This window comes from Colossoma macropomum, unplaced genomic scaffold, assembly GCF_904425465.1.
Source record: "Colossoma macropomum unplaced genomic scaffold, Colossoma_macropomum, whole genome shotgun sequence".
Classification (NCBI taxonomy): domain Eukaryota; kingdom Metazoa; phylum Chordata; class Actinopteri; order Characiformes; family Serrasalmidae; genus Colossoma; species Colossoma macropomum.
The window spans coordinates 16,200,476-16,219,947 of NW_023494803.1; the positions used below are offsets into that span (position 1 = coordinate 16,200,476).

At 42.2% G+C, this 19,472-nt stretch overlaps 1 protein-coding gene across 6 annotated transcripts in view; it reads left to right on the top strand.

The window, feature by feature from the left end:
- The window catches only part of hectd1 (HECT domain containing 1), a 32,082-nt gene that overhangs the window by 5,770 nt on the left and 6,840 nt on the right, over window positions 1-19,472 (top strand). The window contains exons 4-38 of one of the 6 annotated variants that reach the window (XM_036592971.1): window positions 457-684; window positions 1,051-1,332; window positions 3,038-3,308; window positions 3,466-3,542; window positions 3,960-4,058; window positions 4,162-4,276; window positions 4,406-4,580; window positions 4,832-4,970; window positions 5,162-5,332; window positions 5,511-5,733; window positions 6,024-6,287; window positions 6,404-6,480; window positions 6,791-6,925; window positions 7,295-7,441; window positions 7,533-7,627; window positions 7,700-7,805; window positions 7,937-8,071; window positions 8,194-8,333; window positions 8,494-8,817; window positions 9,764-9,930; window positions 10,473-10,649; window positions 12,164-13,006; window positions 13,620-13,841; window positions 14,082-14,260; window positions 14,532-14,688; window positions 15,011-15,233; window positions 15,337-15,391; window positions 15,720-15,902; window positions 16,284-16,497; window positions 16,886-16,968; window positions 17,218-17,345; window positions 17,679-17,880; window positions 18,107-18,244; window positions 18,507-19,114; window positions 19,214-19,292. In XM_036592971.1, coding sequence (XP_036448864.1) covers window positions 457-684; window positions 1,051-1,332; window positions 3,038-3,308; window positions 3,466-3,542; window positions 3,960-4,058; window positions 4,162-4,276; window positions 4,406-4,580; window positions 4,832-4,970; window positions 5,162-5,332; window positions 5,511-5,733; window positions 6,024-6,287; window positions 6,404-6,480; window positions 6,791-6,925; window positions 7,295-7,441; window positions 7,533-7,627; window positions 7,700-7,805; window positions 7,937-8,071; window positions 8,194-8,333; window positions 8,494-8,817; window positions 9,764-9,930; window positions 10,473-10,649; window positions 12,164-13,006; window positions 13,620-13,841; window positions 14,082-14,260; window positions 14,532-14,688; window positions 15,011-15,233; window positions 15,337-15,391; window positions 15,720-15,902; window positions 16,284-16,497; window positions 16,886-16,968; window positions 17,218-17,345; window positions 17,679-17,880; window positions 18,107-18,244; window positions 18,507-19,114; window positions 19,214-19,292 — 6,861 coding nt within the window. The remainder of the gene's footprint in view (window positions 1-456; window positions 685-1,050; window positions 1,333-3,037; window positions 3,309-3,465; window positions 3,543-3,959; window positions 4,059-4,161; window positions 4,277-4,405; window positions 4,581-4,831; window positions 4,971-5,161; window positions 5,333-5,510; window positions 5,734-6,023; window positions 6,288-6,403; window positions 6,481-6,790; window positions 6,926-7,294; window positions 7,442-7,532; window positions 7,628-7,699; window positions 7,806-7,936; window positions 8,072-8,193; window positions 8,334-8,493; window positions 8,818-9,763; window positions 9,931-10,472; window positions 10,650-12,163; window positions 13,007-13,619; window positions 13,842-14,081; window positions 14,261-14,531; window positions 14,689-15,010; window positions 15,234-15,336; window positions 15,392-15,719; window positions 15,903-16,283; window positions 16,498-16,885; window positions 16,969-17,217; window positions 17,346-17,678; window positions 17,881-18,106; window positions 18,245-18,506; window positions 19,115-19,213; window positions 19,293-19,472) is intronic. The other 5 variants (XM_036592972.1, XM_036592973.1, XM_036592974.1 and 2 more) reach the window with 5 other exon arrangements.

Here is a 19,472-nt window from a genome sequence, read left to right on the forward strand (position 1 = left end):
CAGAGCAAAGTAAGTCTGTGTTTTCGTTTATATTTTTTAACCTATACTAGGACATTAGCACATACTGGACATTAAATGTTGTATACTGATACTTTGTTGTTGTTGTTGTTGTTGTTGTTGTTTAAAACGCATTGGCACCGATGCTATATCCATGCAGCATTAGTAACTGCATGTTTTTAAGTGTCATTGTTGTGTTTTTTGCTATTTCGCCTGTACAAACAGAGAAAAGGTGAATATTGGGATTAGGAATCAGTGAATGACAAAGTGACAAACAGTCATATGTAGACCAAAAATTTGAAATGTAGAAGATTGAGTATTGTGTTAATCCATGACATTGGTTGACAGTAAATGAACAGACCTGTTGTTATGGGACTCCTGGCCCTATATGTAAGGTGTGAAGTTGAAACATTTTAAATAATAGTTTAAATAATCAAACTTGACTTATTGTTTTCTCAGGTGCTGGAGCTGATCTGCACACGGGAGTCTGGTGCTGTGTTTGAGGCTGGGGGACTGAACTGTGTTCTGAGCTTCATTAGGGACAGCGGTCACTTGGTGCATAAGGACACGCTACACTCTGCCATGGCAGTGGTCTCTCGTCTGTGCAGTAAGATGGAGCCACAGGACTCCTCCCTAGAGACCTGTGTGGAGTCTCTGTCCAGCCTCCTTAAGCACGAGGACCACCAGGTAACACCTGCCACTGGTGACAGGAATGTTCTTCAGGACTTTGCTTAATTCATGACCAGATTTAAATATACAAAAGGCCCCCCTCCGAAATCTTTCTTGTTTAAATCAGTTATTGTTATGGATTGTTATGGGTTACAGGTTATGTGAACCAAAAAGCATGTTTTTAGTTGTTGTTGGTTGTGTGGTGTGTTTTTTGAAAACTTTTCATTTTATACTTTAAGCTTTGCCCTCACTAAAGACACAGTGAAAATTCCTGTGTTATGCTTTGTCTGTTGTACCAATTAAGATAAGATAGAAACTGGAGCCTTGTGTCTTTGTTGGTGGTAATCTGCATTTATAAACCTGTATGTTGCTGTGATGTTACAGGTTTCTGATGGAGCCCTGCGGTGCTTTGCCTCTTTGGCTGACCGGTTTACCCGACGTGGGGTGGATCCAGCCCCATTGGCCAAGCATGGGCTCACTGAGGAGCTGTTGTCTCGCATGGCTGCAGCAGGAGGCACAGCTGCTGGACCCTCCTCCACTTGTAAGCCTGGTCGTACCTCCACCGGAGCTGCTCCCTCAGCTGCGGACTCCAAACTCAGCAACCAGGTGTCCACGATTGTCAGCCTGCTCTCCACACTGTGCAGAGGCTCACCGCTGGTCACACATGTAAGCAACACTGCACATAATAACCCTTTCTCATGCAAGTAGAGCCAAGAGGTGCTTGAGTAGAGTGAGGAGAGCTTCCCTGCTTTTGTTAATTGATTGTAGGTGGCTTCATTTTCCTGTATGGATAAAAAGAAGCTAGACAATTGTCACCAGATATACTTGAGTGGCCTTCCTAAGTAAAACCTTTGTGTGACCTGACTAAGTTCTTAGTTACTCTATGAAACTGGGCGGAACAAAGACGTCTACAAGAGCTGCCTAAAAGACTACTCCATTTATAGTCCTGGGGCTGTATTATTTCCTGTCTTTTTATCTTAAGATCTGACAGGTCAAGATCAGATTTTTCACAAATTCGTGTTACAGAAGCAAATCTTATGTTGATTTAGGAATCTTGTCTTACAGCATCTTCTCTCTGGTTAGGAAATCTTAAACTACTCGATCGAAGTCGACAGTCAGCTGTTATGTCTGTTACGTAGCAACCAACCAATGTAAACTGACTGAAATGTAAGCATGTTATCAAAATAATGTAGTTAGCCAGACGGATAGCTACCGTTACTGATGTGGAAAAAAAAAAAAGGTTGAACAAAACTAAAGCGTGATAAACTTGAAGATAAGAATTGAGTGTGCTTCATGCTGTTTTGCAGAGCGTTGCCGCTCCCAGTTTTTCTTTTCCAAGCTTTTTAGCTGCATAAAACGATAAACAGACTGTTAAAACAGAAGTTAAGGGACCTCTGGGGTTGTCTTAAAGTTGACAGTATTTAGGAAATTTTCTCTAGTTAGGATACTTCTGTAATACACTTTTTCTTATGTGGAGTTAGGATAAGATTATAAACTTCAGAACAGTTCTTCTGTAGTAGCTTCTGTCCTAAATTCAGTCCCAACAGAAGTTGTCATGGTGACTAAACAGCCTGTTAATTCTAAGGGCTAAAAAGAGGTTGGAAAATGGTCATATAAAAACTAATTATGAAAGCCAGTTAACTTTAGAATTTAACTAATGACTTCCAAAGATGACCATATTGGCTGATGAGTGAACTGTATTCTTTGAACTCAACATTGTTGGGTAGTTAGTTCATTTTTGGTAAAAAATAATTTACCTAGTTGGGAAAGCAGACTAACTTTTACTTAACATTACTAATCACTAGCTAAGTAACTGCTTTGATCTTCAAGTTTTTAAAAAACTGTAAATTTTTTGGTCATTCAGCAGTGCTACTATTGTTTTAGCTTACCTTTTACTACTATGATTTCTTATTAAATAATTTAGAAAAGGCTCATTTAACATGACTTCATAGCTAAGCTGTTAAGCCTTCCAAACAGCCAATTACTGAGTTTGTGGCAAAACTATATTTTCCCACTTTCATCAGTCATACTTGTTTGGCTGATGCAGACTGAACCTTATAATACCAATGTATTATGGAATTTTCATGAAGGAGCTTTTTAGCAATAGTTAGCACTTATTGATTAACTTGGTACATAACTCTTCTACCAAAATGTCAGATAGAACCTTCTAATTCTAACATAGTAGTACTATGACTGTTGAACTGTGCTCTTTGCATGATCATAGCTTACATACAACAATCAAATCATTGGTGTTCATGTAAACATAGTTTGTTCATGTCCATAGTATCATAGCTACTAAAATAGTTGTTGGGAAAATGCTGCTCAGGGTCTCAAGTGCTGGAATAAAACTTGTCTGTGCGCCTTTCCTCAGGACCTGCTGCGCTCAGAGCTGCCTGACTCCATGGAGAGTGCCCTGCAGGGCGATGAGCGTTGTGTGCTGGACACTATGCGGCTGGTTGACCTACTGTTGGTGCTGCTGTTTGAGGGCCGCAAGGCGCTGCCCAAGTCCACCGCTGGCTCCACTGGCCGCATTCCGGGCCTACGGCGTCTTGACAGCTCTGGCGAGCGCTCTCACCGACAGCTCATTGACTGTATCCGCAGCAAAGACACAGATGCACTCATCGATGCTATTGACACCGGAGGTGAGTTTGTACTTTGATGTTGGAGGGTTTGACTGAAACTAGGGTGACCTTTCCACATATTGTTTTGGTCAGATATGTCAGGTTGAGTTGAGTGAAATGCTTATTCATATTATTTCTCTCTCTTTCTCTTGGTCTGTCTGTTTATCTTTTCTCTTAGCATTTGAAGTGAATTTCATGGATGATGTAGGGCAGACACTTCTGAATTGGGCTTCTGCATTTGGCACGCAAGAAATGGTTAGTTGTCCTGTCCCCCCGTCACCACCCCCATTATTATTTTCTAAATGTATCTGTTGATTTATTACACCTTTTATTCTTGAACACTACCATATTTAATATATTTCGATGATGTTGTTTTCAGGTAGGCATTTCAGTATGAATTCATTTTGAATGCATTTAAGCAGTCAGTATTAAGGACAGACAGACTCTTATTGCATAACGCGGTTAGTAAAGTGAAACAAAAAAATAATTGGCCACAGTTGCAAACTGGGTAATCTTGGCAAGTGTTATGAATACCATATATAATCAGGCCTAATGCAACCTGGTTTCTTGACCCACTTTATCTAATGATGGCTTATGCAGGTCACTGGGACAGAACCAAGGCAGGGGGTTAATATCGTTATTGGCTAAATGTTAGTTCTCTGACTGCTTTAGGTGGAGTTCCTGTGTGAGAGAGGTGCTGATGTCAATCGAGGTCAGAGGTCATCCTCACTGCATTATGCTGCTTGTTTTGGACGGCCACAAGTAGCCAAGGTAACAGGAGCTGTAATGATGTCAAAGTACTTGCTGTACCAATTTTTAAGGCTTTTATCTCATACCATTGGGAGTGATTTTCATAATGTTTTCTTTCCTGTAGACTTTACTGCGTCATGGAGCCAACCCTGACCTGAGAGATGAAGATGGCAAAACTCCACTGGACAAAGCCAGGGAAAGGGGGCACAGTGAAGTTGTTGCAATCCTGCAGTCTCCTGGTGAGGGTGTATCTCCCCCCCCCACACACACCCCCCCCTTGCTCATTTTGTACATGAATATATAAGATTACATTTTTTTTGTTACCTGTGGCCCATTTTAAATACTTTTTGCCATATCTTTTGTTATAGGAGATTGGATGTGTCCTGTGAACAAGGGGGATGACAAGAAAAAGAAGGATGTGAATAAGGAAGAGGAGGAGGGCAGTGAGCCGAAAGGAGATCCTGAGATGGCTCCTGTCTATCTGAAAAGGCTGCTTCCTGTATTTGCACAAACCTTTCAGCAAACCATGCTGCCTTCAATAAGGTTAATTTCAGAAATGATTGCTTATATTGCAGTGTTCTAGTTCTTGTGTTCCAAAGCAGAAGTTATACATGCATTAGCCATGTAATTTTAATACTAGTTACTGAACTTGTTTTGTGCAATAATGGTTTATGCTTTCATTTATTAAGAAAAAAACCCTACTGCCAATTGTCGTTTACATTTATGTGCTTAAGTGTCTACAGTTTGGTTTAAATATAGCCAGGATGGCAAAACATTGTGTCCCTCTACTGCAGGAAAGCTAGTTTAGCTCTGATTAGGAAGATGGTGCACTACAGTTCTGAAGTGCTCCTCAAGGAAGTGTGTGACTCGGATGCTGGACACAGCCTGCCCACTGTCTTAGTGGAGATCACTGCAACGGTGCTGGATCAGGAGGTCAGTGCTCATTGTGGCTTCTGATTTTGTCTGTCTGTTTTGCTTGTGACAGTGATTTTAAAACTACAACTGTTCGTTTACCCTGATGTCCAAACTTTATCATACTTTCTATGAATTTTCATGATTCAGGTGTTCTTGGATGTTAAAATGCCAACAGGGTGTGAACTATGGTTTTTCTTTGTTCCTCACAGGATGATGATGATGGTCACTTGCTGGCCCTGCAGATCATCAGGGATCTAGTCGATAAGGGCGGAGATGTGTTCTTGGACCAGCTGGCCAGACTGGGTGTAATCAATAAAGTGTCAACTCTGGCAGGACCCACCTCAGATGATGAGAACGAAGAAGAAGCCAAGCCTGAGAAGGTTAAAATCCACTTTGTTTATTTTTTAATTTATCTTCATTTATCTGCATCATCAGAAATCGCATAACTGCAGTTCTTTTGGTCAAAGTTGGTTTGATTTGTGCTTTAAGTTATTGGGAGTATGCATGTTATGTTTGGTAGCATTTATATACTAAACATTTAGTGACAATCTTTTACAGGAGGATGAACCTCAGGAGGATGCTAAAGAGATCCAGCAAGGCAAGCCCTACCACTGGCGGGACTGGTCCATCATTAGGGGCAGGGACTGCTTGTATATTTGGAGTGATGCTGCAGCGCTGGAACTCTCTAATGGCAGCAACGGCTGGTTTCGCTTCATCCTGGATGGCAAACTGGCCACTATGTACTCCAGTGGTAGCCCAGAGGGAGGGTCAGACAGTTCAGGTGCGTTTCACACTTGTAAAATGGGATATTTTATGAAGAGGTTAAAATTGTAGTCGGTGAGCTTTTGAGTCATTATGTGTGGACAAGAATGGGGCACAAAGTGCATAATGCAACTTACCTGTAATTTAAAAACAGAAGTTGGTATGGCAAGTAAGCTACTGAAGGTTCTGTGCACGTGCCTAAATTACATAGCTTTTTGGATTGTATAAAAACAGTGTAAAGCTGTAATGTGGGGTGGGGGGTGTGGGTTGTTTGTTTACGGCTGCTGATTATGCGTCTGCTTCCATCAGAGAGTCGGAGTGAGTTTCTGGAGAAGCTACAGCGTGCCAGGAGTCAGGTGAAGCCAGTCACAGCCAGCCAGCCCATCTTGTCAACACTAGGGCCCACTAAACTCACTGTGGGAAACTGGTCCCTTACCTGCCTGAAGGAAGGAGAGATTGCCATCCACAACTCAGATGGGCAGCAGGCCACCATCCTGAAAGAGGATTTGCCAGGTTTTGTGTTTGAATCCAACCGAGGTACCAAGCACTCCTTCACTGCTGAAACGTCCCTGGGTGAGTGTGTTTGGGGGGGGTGGGGGGGGAGGGTGTGTGAGTGTATATTAATATATATTATTATACATATTGAAAGTTGTTTATGACTGGCTTGTGTATCCCCTTACTTGTTTCAGGCTCAGAGTTTGTGACTGGCTGGACTGGAAAACGAGGAAGGAAACTAAAATCCAAATTGGAAAAAACAAAACAAAAAGTGGGTGATAACCCTTTCGTGCTTGCTTGTATGATAAAATTCCTGATTTGAGAAGGTAGTTTTCAGGTTGGATAGTTTACATATTTGTGCTTCTTTTATGATTCCAAGCATGTTTGTTTTAAACTTGATTCAGCTTTAGTTCATATCCCAGAATATAGGACTGGGATGGAGGTAATAATTCTATAATGCCTTCGAGCATATGTGCTTTTGCAGTCAAATTTCTTTGTCTGTGGTGATATATCCAGGATGAGAATTTGCGGACTAATTTGCTAACTAGAACTTGGCTAATTTTCTCTCTTGCTCTCTGTAGGTGAAAACTATGGCCAGAGACTTGTATGATGACCATTTTAAAGCTGTGGAAAGTATGCCCAGGGGTGTAGTTGTCACCTTGAGAAACATTGCCACTCAGCTGGAGTCTGCCTGGGAGCTGCATACAAACAGACAGGTATGAAGATGTGAACCACAAATCATTTTTGTCTTTAGATACAAGAAAATTACATTCAAACACTTTACCAAAATACAGTAAACAAATGTCAAAGCTTGTTTCTGAAAGAAATCTGAAAGATAAAGTTGTCAAGTGATTCCGCTCTGACATTATGCTACATTTTAAAATGTTAGGCTACAGTATTAAAGGTTCTAAAAGAAAATTAAGCTTTCAGATTATTATTGACCATTATTGGAGGTTAGCGCTCATAGGAGTAAGAGTCAGTAGTGTCCATCAGTGTTGTATTCTATTCTATAAAAAATTCTATTGCATGTATTTGAGTGTTGTGGTTATTACATTTTCTCTCTCTCTCTCTCCCCTCTTTCATAGTGTATAGAGGGAGAGAACACATGGCGAGACCTCATGAAAACAGCTTTAGAAAATTTGATTGTGGTTCTCAAGGATGAGAATACAATTTCGCCATATGAAATGTGCAGTAGCGGCCTAGTGCAAGCACTTTTTACTGTTCTAAATAATGTGAGTCATAAAAATTACCTAAGTAAAATGTTAAAATGTAAAATGTCTGTTTTCTGTTCATGTTTGTAACCACCACTCTTTTGCTTAACAGAGTGTGGAACTTGACATGAAGCATGATTGTAAGCCATTGATGGAAAGAATAAATGTGTTTAAGACTGCATTCAGTGAAAATGAGGATGATGAAAGGTAGGAGACCCAACAGCTTTTTTTTTGTTTGTTTTTTTCCTTCTCATTTTTCATTACGAATTGTTTTTATAGTCGACCCGCAGTTGCCTTAATCCGAAAACTGATAGCAGTCCTGGAGTCTATAGAACGGCTACCTCTTCACTTGTATGACACGCCTGGCTCAACATACAATTTGCAGGTGTGCCTCCTTGCCAGGTTCTTGCATTGTCATTGAAACAGTTGAACAGGTTAAAGTAGTCTTTTGCTGACTTGGTTTGTTGCACGCAAAGATTTATTTTAAGTTCAATTTTTATTTTTTTCGCTTGTCAGATTCTGACCAGGAGACTGCGTTTCCGGTTGGAACGTGCTCCAGGTGAGACAGCTCTCATTGATAGGACTGGCAGGATGCTCAAGATGGAACCTCTTGCTACTGTTGAGTCACTGGAGCAGTACCTACTAAAAATGGTGAGAGGGGTGTATTTTATTTATTTATTTTGTTTTGGTCTGTTTTTAGGTTGTGCAGTGTTCATAACTCATCTATAATTTGTTGTTCAGTATTGTTCATAACTTTGTTCCTCATTCCCCAGGTGGCGAAGCAGTGGTATGACTTCGACAGGGCCTCCTTTATTTTTGTCAGGAAGCTGCGAGAAGGCCAGAGCTTCACCTTCCGACACCAGCATGACTTTGATGAGAATGGTATTGTGTACTGGATTGGAACAAATGCAAAGTGAGCCTCTCTTCCCTTAGAATCCTCTCAGCAAACTGTACTTTTTATGGCTTTCCATTTTTTTTTTCTTCAGGTCCTTTTATCATGAGGATTAATGCTGTGTGTAAATTGTGTAGAGTAACTATTACTAAAAAATGGCTCATTTGTTGTCTGTACTTAGAACTGCATATGAGTGGGTAAACCCTGCTGCTTATGGTCTGGTGGTGGTAACCTCATCGGAGGGCAGAAACTTGCCCTACGGCCGGCTGGAAGATATCCTGAGCAGAGACAGCTCGGCCCTCAACTGCCACACCAACGATGACAAAAATGCCTGGTTTGCTGTCGACCTGGGCCTATGGGTCATCCCCTCAGCTTACACGCTACGCCATGCCCGCGGCTATGGCCGTTCCGCCCTCCGCAACTGGGTATTTCAAGTGTCCAAAGATGGCCAAAACTGGATGACCCTTTACACCCATGTGGATGATGGCAGCCTTAACGAGCCCGGGTAGGCCTCCTATCCTTTAGTTTCTGCCTCAGGCAGTTCAGAGTTACATGGACAGTCTCATGTGTTAATGGCCTGAGCCATCAAAATCTTGCTTGTTTAACACTGATGGGCTTTTTGCTGTTTTGTGTGTACACAGGAACGTCTATGCATTATTTTTGGTGGGGGAATCTGATGAAAACAAACCTCCTTTATATCAGTGGGCAATTGCGTTTCTAATTTCACTTGGAATCCAATAAAAAAAAAGCCTTCACTAATAAAAAAACAAAAAATAGTTTGAGAATTTTAATAGAGAGCTATACATCTATGACTGGCTAATTCTAATCAAGCCTGATCTAATTGGGCATTTCACTCATGTTTCTATCTAAAAAAGATCTTTAAAAAATGTTCATTCAAAGCCGATACATCCACGGCTGCATTGTCTATACGATAAGCTAAGAGACACTAAGTAGACCTTTGTTGAATTAAATCCAGGTTGAATTTTGTGTGGTGTACACACCTACAAAAGAATAGTTTGGCCAGCTTTTACTTGGCACAGTGAGATTCCTCTTGACTGCTTTAGTTTCACTCTGAAATGCCTCTAGTACAATTGTGTATATGCCTCCTTTGAGTTATGTGGCGATGTGTTTACTTCTGTGCTGAGAATGGTCCACTTCCAAAAAAATATCTGGTCAGTGGTGCGTTTTGGTGATAATTTCCATCAATGGATGAGGTAGAGGGTGGCTGACACATTGTGCAGCAACAGCTGGACTGCTGTGGCCGATGAGCGTAGGTAGCTTAATAAACTGGTGTCTCAGTGTACATTGTCACTGAGAGGGAGACAGGAAAATGACTGCGCTGTCAACAAATGAATGTCTTTTTTTTTTATTATTATTATTATTATTATTTTATTTTTATATTTTTGTAACTGTTTTTGCTGACAAGCATGCAAATGTGGTATATTCCTTAGGTCTACAGCTACTTGGCCTCTGGACCCACCCAAAGATGAGAAGCAGGGCTGGAGACACGTTCGGATAAAGCAAATGGGGAAGAATGCCAGCGGGCAAACACACTACCTCTCACTGTCTGGACTTGAAATATATGGCACTGTTAGTGGTGTGTGTGAAGACCAGCTAGGTAAGAGAGAGCCAGAGCTCTTGTATCATTAACAGGTTGTTAAGGGAAACGGTACACACACACACACACACACACACACACACACACACACACACACACACACACACACACACACACTCTTCCCCAGCTGGCAGGGGGAAGACTCTTAGTTGGCCCGGAAAGAATCATTAGCCATGGAGGAAGGTCCCTCTCACCCCAGGAAGCCTTGTGGCCTCAATGTAGAGTTGTTCGGGCAGCCGACTTTGGGAGCCTTTTAGCCTCAGTATAGTCTCGCAGGCATCCCAGTGCGCACCATCCCAACTCTTAAAATAAACTCCTGAACTACCTAGTCAGATCTTAAAGATGTGGTCAGAAATTGTTTTCCTAACGTAAACATGATCAAGCTAAGTATATTTGGCTTGTGTTATTTGTGTGTGTGTGTGTGTGTGTGTGTGTGTGTGTGTGTGTGTGTGTGTGTGTGTGTGTGTGTGTTATTTATTTTATTTTATTTATTTATTTATTAACTGAAGTTGGTATGGTAAATGACTCATCCATATGTTCAGGTAAAGCGGTAAAAGAGGCAGAAGCCAATCTACGCAGGCAGCGGCGACTCTTCCGCTCTCAGGTGATGAAATACATAGTTCCCGGGGCCCGGGTTGTGCGTGGTATTGACTGGAAGTGGAGGGACCAGGATGGCAACCCTGCTGGAGAGGGCACCGTGACCGGAGAGGCCCACAATGGTAAGCATCGTAGTCAGTTGTGAGGTTGTCTTGTCAGTGCATGGGTATCCCACTGTTTGTAGCTTTCATAGGAACCTCTTGTTAGTAATCCCTATGCAGAAGCAAGTTCTTGTGTTCTGTTTTGTAAGGCACATTTGTAGAAACAAACGCATGTCAAAATGCTTGCACTTGGCTTAATTTCAGATTAGTATTTCAGAGAGAACATTTGGCGCTTAAGTGTCTGCAGCATAAATGCATTTGACCATCAATCTGTTAAGCAGTAATCTAAGAAGTATTTTGAAACATATCTCTTGTGGAGTCTATGGTATGATTTTGTTTTAAGACAACAAATTGTGAACATCAAGTGCATTTGCATGTGTTGTGGAGCTTTGAGTAAAATTATCTTGATAAACACGAGGGGGGGGATAGACTGTCACCCAATCTTTAGCTGTGTGTTTAGGGACTTTTTTTTATTTACTTGTTTTATTTTTAGAGGGTAACTGCTGATAATTCACTTAGGTAGCTGAATTAGCTTAAGAATCTGAAGTTTTCCAGCCTGGCCAAGAGGAGGCCTGCCTTTATGCCAGTCCTACTTTCTTAAATTGTCTTAAAATGACTAATGTTCACTACCACATGTGATATGCTAGATTCTGGGACAGATTTTAAAGGACTCCTCGAAATCAAAATTTCTTCCTGTGTGACTGCCTTCTGTGGTGCTTTCTTTCTTGCTTCTGTCCCGTATTAACAGCTCATTAAAAGTGATCTGCATTCTTCAGATCTCTAAGAAATTAGATTGCCATTCACTTCTATCTTAAGACTGTCCTTCCATACTTTTTATGTTTTATTAGTTTGCTATTTTGAAGTGCAACCCTCCCCCCTCCCCCCCAACTTAACAGGTAACGTTTCTTTATCCTACTTGTATAAGCATATACTTTGTCGCTGTTGAATTCTTTGGGCAGCCATGTTTCAGTGTGTAAAATACCCTTTTAACCCGACTGTCTCCATCAATCAAGCCAAGCGCATGTTGATGTCACAATTTGCAAGCTCTCAATGGACTCCGTTGCTTTAATAAGTGTATTTTACATTTGACAGAAATATATTCTTTAGTTTCTTTCCTGAAGTGGCTTATTAGCTTTGCATTTGCACAAATCTATTGCTTTTGTTTTTTGTCTGTCTTTTTATTTATTTATTTTTTTGGTCACTTTCTGTGCCTCATATTCCTACTCCACTGCTTCACCTGGACCAGAATGTGTTTTGTTGTGGTTTTTTTTTTTTTTGTTTGTTTTGGAATGAGACATTAGGCACTAACTACATTTCACCATGTAGCATTACTTTATTTTCTGCTGCTTTGTTAAGGGGAAAGAAGTAAAACAGTGTTTTTTTTTGTTTTTTTTTTTTTTTTTTTCCCCCCCCTTCCTTTCTCTGGTCCAGTGTCGAGCAATGCTGCCGTCTTTGACTTGCTACTGTCTTTCTCCGCTCTCTTGCTGGGTCTCACTCGTTCATATCCCCTCCCCCTCCTTCCCCTCCTCTTCCAGGCTGGATTGATGTTACCTGGGATGCCGGTGGTTCAAACTCGTACCGTATGGGTGCAGAGGGGAAGTTTGACCTCAAGCTTGCGCCAGGGTACGACCCTGAGTCAGCGCCGTCACCCAAACCTATCTCATCCACTGTTACAGGCACACCGCAGTCCTGGAGCAGCCTGGTGAAAAATAACTGTCCGGACAAGGGCGGCTCGTCCTCGGCGGCGGGGGCCAGCTCCTCCAGCCGGAAAGGCAGTAGCAGTTCGGTGTGTAGCGTGGCCAGCAGCAGTGATATCAGCTTAAGCTCTGCACGTGTGGAGCGCAGGGTGGAAGGCCTTTTGGAGCAGGCGGTAGTTGTCGGCGGAGGAGCGCCAGGGGCGGAGGGTCAAGAGCCAGTTGTAGTGCTTTCCTCGGCAGAGGCTGGCTCTGGCTCCAGCACCAGTACACTCACGGCTGATGCTGGAAGCGAAAGCGCAGAGCGCAAAACACCAGCACCCGACGGAACCCTGCGACAGTCAGCGGAGTCAGCCGCCATGTCTATGGGACTGGTCAGCGTCAGCTCTCCTGACGTCAGCTCCGTGTCCGAGTCATCCAGCAAAGACGCAGCGTCCCAGAGGCCTCTGTGTTCAGCCACAAGTGCCCGCCTCTCGGTCAGCTCTCTTCTGGCTGCTGGTGCGCCCATGAGTTCCAGCGCTAGTGTGCCCAACCTGTCATCACGTGAAGCCAGCCTGATGGAGTCATTTGTGCGCAGGGCACCCAACATGTCCCGCACCAATGCCACCAACAACATGAACCTGAGCCGTAGCAGTAGCGACAATAATACAAACACACTGGGCCGCAACGTCATGGGGACTGCCAGTGAGTAACTGTAGCTCACTAGTGTACCATTTATAGTGTGTAATGATGGATAAGGAAAAGCTCTTGCATAGATATCCCAAAGGTTTTATGAAAGGGAACAATGAAAAGCAAACTTGCTTTATTTTGGATAGTAAAATATGTCTAACGTGAACATGGCTTTGTCCCTGCAGCTTGGGTTGTTGGCTAGGCTAACTAAATACTTTGCAAACTACTAACTCTTGTTACAAAACGCTTGAACGCATAAATCAAGCCAAAATGCAAGTTGTTTACTATAAAAGTTCCTAATATAAAGATTGTCCATGTTGCTAACATCATTTTGTTAAGTAAATCTGGTGTTAAGCTGCATTCTTCTAACAAATACCTGCAGACCCTTGGACTGAAGCCCTTAATGGAATTACCTGAGCACCTATGACTTCAGTAGTAGTTTTAATGTTTTGTAATTTGGCAGGAAATAGAGAGGCCTTCATCTTAGAATGTATTTTGGCATAATATCTAATTACATCAGAGCTGCATTTTAAGCATGCCTGTTTAGAGTGTGCTTTTTTTTTAAACTGTCAGCTACGTGCCTTTTTTATAAATACATAAACTAATAGCATTTTTTGTTTGTTTGCAGCCTCTCCTCTCATGGGTGCGCAGAGCTTTCCTAACCTTACAACTACTGGTACCACCTCAACTGTTACAATGTCCACCTCCATAGTAACCAGCAGCAATAACGTAGCCACTGCAACTACAGGTTTGTCTGTCGGCCAGTTGCTCAGTAACACTCTGACGACCAGCCTGACCTCAACGTCTAGCGAGAGCGACACAGGTCAGGAGGCTGAATTTTCCCTCTATGGTAGGCCATGTTAGTTTTATTCACCTACCAAAACCTCTCTTTCCTTCTCCCTACCTGTGTCTCCCTAATCTACACTAAATTTGTTTTTGTCCCCTGCCTATTAATCTCCATTTCGTTTGTTTCATTTCCTACTAATTTTAGTCTGGGATCTTGTTCTCCAAATTCTTTTAAATTTTAGGGTGAAGTTGTCAAATACCTTCTCATCTTGTATTTTCTTTTTCTTGTTTTTCTTCCTCACAGATTTCTTGGATAGCTGTCGGGCAAACACGTTGCTAGCTGAGTTGGATGATGAGGAAGACTTGCCTGAACCAGACGATGATGACGACGAGAACGAGGATGACAATCAGGAGGACCAAGAGTATGAGGAAGTTCTGGTACGGTCCAGGGTCAACCTTGGTTACCACGTTCATATTCATAGGGTAAAACCTGTTGTAGTTTCAATAATAGTACAGTGCAACTCCTTAGTTGTTGAGTTAGATTTTTATTTTCTTTTTGTGGTAATCAAAGTTTTACCTTTTTTTTATGTTAATTTTAAATGTTTTACATTGTTTTGTACTGAATGTTGATTTCTGTCAGCATGGTTTCTATGAAAAGCATGCTTGTGGTGATGCAAAAGCCTATATTGCACATATATTCACTTAAGCATAATGCAGTACATAAATGCTGTGATGTTCACTGGTGGCCTGGCAGGAGGAAGAGGAATATGAAACTAAAGGCGGCCGGCGCAGGACCTGGGACGATGATTTTGTGCTGAAGCGGCAGTTCTCTGCTCTAGTGCCTGCATTTGACCCTAGACCTGGGCGGACTAATGTCCAGCAAACCACTGACCTGGAGATCCCCACGCCAGGTTCTCCGCCTTCTGTCTGCTATAAAGTTTTTATCATTTTGTGTTGGGCATTTTCTTTCCGAAAATAGCATTAACATTTAACTTTTTGACCATGCCCATGCTAAGCTTGACCTTGTTGTCACAAGCAACCTCGTATCTCCTTTTTTGACGTTTTTCAGTTACCATTTACCATTTTGGAGATACAAGGTTTTGTTCCGACAGCAGCAATATGTTGATTCCAAAGAAAAATACACCTGAACCGGACTGAAAAGAAAAGCCTAATATTGCAGTCAAAAAATAAACATGCAGTGTGTTGTCATTATGGGTTGTATGGTGCTTGCAGGTACCCCTCGCTCTGAGGTGCAGGAGGAGGTGGAGTGCGCACCCTCGCCTCATTTGGCTCTCATCCTAAAGGTGGCAGGGCTGGGAACCACACGGGAAGTAGAACTACCTCTTTCCAACTACAAGTCCACCATCTTCTATTATGTCCAAAAGCTGCTTCAGCTCTCTTGTAACGGCAGCATCAAATCGGACAAACTTCGGCGCATCTGGGAGCCCACGTACACGTGAGTCACTTATTTTATAATCCTGCAGTTTTTTGGTTCAGTTTTATTTTTACTATGTTGTCATTGCAGACTTGTTGTACTTAACCATGTGTTTGTTTTCTAGGATAATGTACAGAGAGTTGAAAGACTCTGACAAAGAGAAAGAAAGCGGAAAGATGGTAATAAGATTTTACCTACCCTCTTCCTCCTCATCCACTCTTTATCTATCTCTTCTATCTCAGTCACTCTCTCAACTCATTAGAATCCTGCCTGTGATTTTTCTGTGGCTGTTCCCAATGTGTAAATGCTCCTTCTCAGTAGACTATCCCAGTCGTCACTAACCTTAAAGCTAGGAGCCTGTTGGTTGGGGTGGGGGGTTGACATCACCCTACTGGTTAATCTTGGTAATTGCACGGGCCTTTTAGTGGTTAATCCTACTGTAATGCATGTGTATTGCGTGAGAACTTACAATCAGGAAAGACCAACATTTGGTTCTTCCTGTTGTAGGGTTGCTGGTCTGTAGAGCATGTGGAACAGTACCTTGGCACAGATGAATTACCAAAGAATGACTTGATAACCTACATGCAGAAGAATGCAGACTCAACTTTCCTGCGCCACTGGAAATTAACCGGCACTAATAAAAGTATTAGGAAAAACAGAAATTGTTCGCAGCTCATAGCTGCATACAAGGTATAGAATGGCATCGGATGTGCATATATATCTATACATACATCTTTATTTTTCCCTTCACTGTTTCAATTATTTTCTTCTCCTTGGTTGACTGTCACTTGTGTAGCCACCTGTTAGATGTTTGTATTTGTCTTGTATAATTTTAATGCCTTATAAGTGATGTTCTAGACATCAAAAATTTCTAGATGTCATTGAGTTGCATTCTCCTTTTTTTATTATTTGTCATAAAACATGTTTTCTTTCGTTTTGTGAAAATGCAGTAACTGCTTTGTACAGTAGCCTGACATCCCTGGTGTAGTGTATGGTATTAGAGCATAACAGGCTGGGGAGGGTGGGTGCTGGCAGGTGCACCTTAACTCTGCGCATGTTTGGCTTTTGCAGGATTTCTGTGAGCGGGGCTGCAGGTCATCAGGACTTGGCACAGGCTCTCTGTCAGCCACACAGAGCTGTGACATCCTGAGTGGTGTGCGGGAGCAGGCGCAGGCCAAAGCTGGCTCAGGCCAGAGCGCCTGTGGTGTGGAGGATGTGCTGCAACTCTTGCGCATCCTCTTCATCATCGGTGGAGAGCCTTCAGCCAGTCGCACGCTACAGGAAGGTGAGTTGTTCACCAGCTCTTCCTCCAGACACACAGCAGTACTTGGTGTTGATTTTGTAGTTAGTTTTTTTTTTTTGGTCAAGTTGTTTTGTTTTTTGTTAATGACCAAAGCTGCTTGTATGGACTGTCATTATATGGTTTCACTTTTTTAACATTTAAAAAAGCTGAAAAGTCTAGATTAATTAAACTAATACTCGTGTAAGCATGTTCTGGTAATGTTTTTAGTATTTGATACTTTCAATAATGCCATCTTTTTATTGTCCTGTAGGCTTTTATATCTAAACATTTGCATGTAATGAAACGCTAATGTAAGTTTTGCTTTGGGGGAAAACTTTTTTTTGTTTTGTTTCTTGAATAGATCAAAATGTTTTGTCAATCTTTTGCATAGATGTGGATGATCTACAGTTCAATGCATCGCCTGAAGAGTTCACAAGCAAAAAAATTACAACCAAAATTCTGCAACAGATTGAGGTAATATTCAGGTCATTGTAAAATATAATGAATAAGAGATTTTGAAAAATGCCACAATTATTTTAAAATTTTAAATTCCAAGAGGCCAATCCTTAACACTATTTTTTGTGAAATGTTATCTACATTTTAATTAGTACTGCTTAGAACAAATGTCAAACATTGTGTTCTGTGTCATAAACTGTGTAGCTTTTAATTCTTGTTTGCTTTGTGCCATTGACTATAATATGGTGTTCTGTATGTTCCTTTTAGGAGCCCCTGGCTTTGGCTAGTGGAGCTCTCCCAGACTGGTGTGAGCAGTTAACCAGCAAGTGTCCTTTCCTCATCCCCTTTGAAACCCGGCAGCTCTTCTTTACCTGCACTGCATTTGGAGCCTCCAGGTCAGTGCTTTATTGGTTTGTTGTTCTACTCAAACTCACAGGACAGTAGTACATAAGATGTTATATCACGAGGCCCTGGCTAATTTTAAGACCAGCACTCTGTAGGTTTTCGTAACAGTGCCTCTGATCGCCTGGTCAACTGAATTGAAGAGATCAATGTAGAGAAGTTGTAGCAATATCTTTGTTTTAATTCCTTTCTGTATAAATGTTTGCTAATGGAAAAGGTTAAAACATTCAAGCAGTATGGTGATGTGTGTGTGTGTGTGTGTGTGTGTGTGTGTGTGTGTGTGTGTGTGTGTGTGTGTGTGTGTGTGTGTGTGTGTGCGCTTCCAGAGCAATAGTCTGGCTCCAGAATCGGAGAGAGGCCACTATGGAGCGCTCTCGGCCCTCCACCACGGTGCGGCGGGACGACCCTGGCGAGTTCCGAGTGGGCCGGCTCAAACATGAGCGTGTCAAGGTGCCACGTGGAGAGAGCATGATGGAGTGGGCAGAGAGTGTCATGCAGATCCATGCTGACAGGAAGTCTGTACTGGAGGTAAAGAGAAATACAAACGCGAGTTGCTCTTAAAGTGACCACAGTAATCGTTCCGAACCTGTAAAATGAATGCTTTCATTTCATCCAAAAAAAGCGGCATATCCGTATTCATTTAGTTTACAGTACCTCTTCATGAGTCAGCACTCTATTCTTGGCAAATAAACTGCTTTGTCATTGCTAAATCAGTATCATGAATTTGCTGTGTTCTGGTGTTCCCTGTCTGCAGGTTGAGTTCCAGGGAGAGGAGGGCACTGGTCTGGGGCCCACGCTGGAGTTTTATGCCCTTGTGGCGGCTGAGTTCCAGAGGACTTCACTGGGTATCTGGCTCTGTGATGATGACTTCCCAGATGATGAGTCACGTCAGGTAAGTGCATTTGTGTATTAAATTTTACATTAATACATGCTAGATGTCTAATCTCAGAGCCCCAAGTCTCTCATTCTCACAATTTGGCTTGTTTAAGCCAAATCCTGATTGTAGCTTTTAGGATCAGGTTGTGACTTCATGCTTGGATTGTACTATGCATGCCTACAGAAGCTGATGGTAATCTTGTGGAAAGAGTACTTTAACATTTTAGTCAGGCTGAAGTTGGAACATTTATATTTATATGTTTTTATATGTTTGTCAGGTGGATTTGGGAGGCGGCCTGAAACCCCCAGGCTATTATGTACAACGCTCCTGCGGCCTTTTCCCTGCCCCCTTCCCTCAGGATAATGACGAGCTGGAGCGCATCACCAAGCTCTTTCTCTTTCTGGGCATCTTCTTGGCCAAGTGCATCCAGGACAACCGGCTTGTGGACTTGCCCCTCTCTCAGCCCTTCTTCAAACTTCTCTGTATGGGGGACATTAAGAGTAACATGAGCAAGCTCCTGTACCAGACCCGTGGGGACTCGGACCACCGCTTCTCTGAGATCCAGTCAGAGGCCTCCACTGAGGAGGGCCAAGACACGTACTCAGTGGGCAGTTTTGATGAAGACTCAAAATCTGAATTCATCCTGGACCCACCAAAGCCCAAACCCCCTGCCTGGTACCATGGTATTTTGACTTGGGAGGACTTTGAACTAGTAAATCCTCACAGAGCACGGTTCCTAAAAGAAATGAAGGATTTGTCAGTAAAGAGGAGGCAAATCCTAGGCAATAAGAGCCTTTCAGAAGATGAGAAGAATACTCGGCTACAGGATCTCATGCTGAAGAACCCTATGGGTTCCGGCCCGCCGCTCAGCGTAGAAGATCTGGGGTGAATGATTCGTTCCTACAATTATATTGAATCACATTTGAATATTCATTGTGTAGAATCATTTAATGGAAAACCCATATTTTTGTCTTTTGTTTGTAGATTAAATTTCCAGTTCTGTCCCTCATCTAAAGTACATGGCTTCTCAGCAGTGGACCTTAAGCCCAATGGAGAAGATGAGGTAGGTCATGAAATGCTAAGTGCCGATGACGAGGGGTGTGTCTATTTTATTTATTTATTTATTTTTGTTTAGATCAATTATTTAGATCATAGATCATTTAGACCATAGATTAATCACAAGCTGTCTAAGGAGTTTGTGGAGATTTGGTCCAGCTCGTGGTGTTGCTAATGACCAATTGTA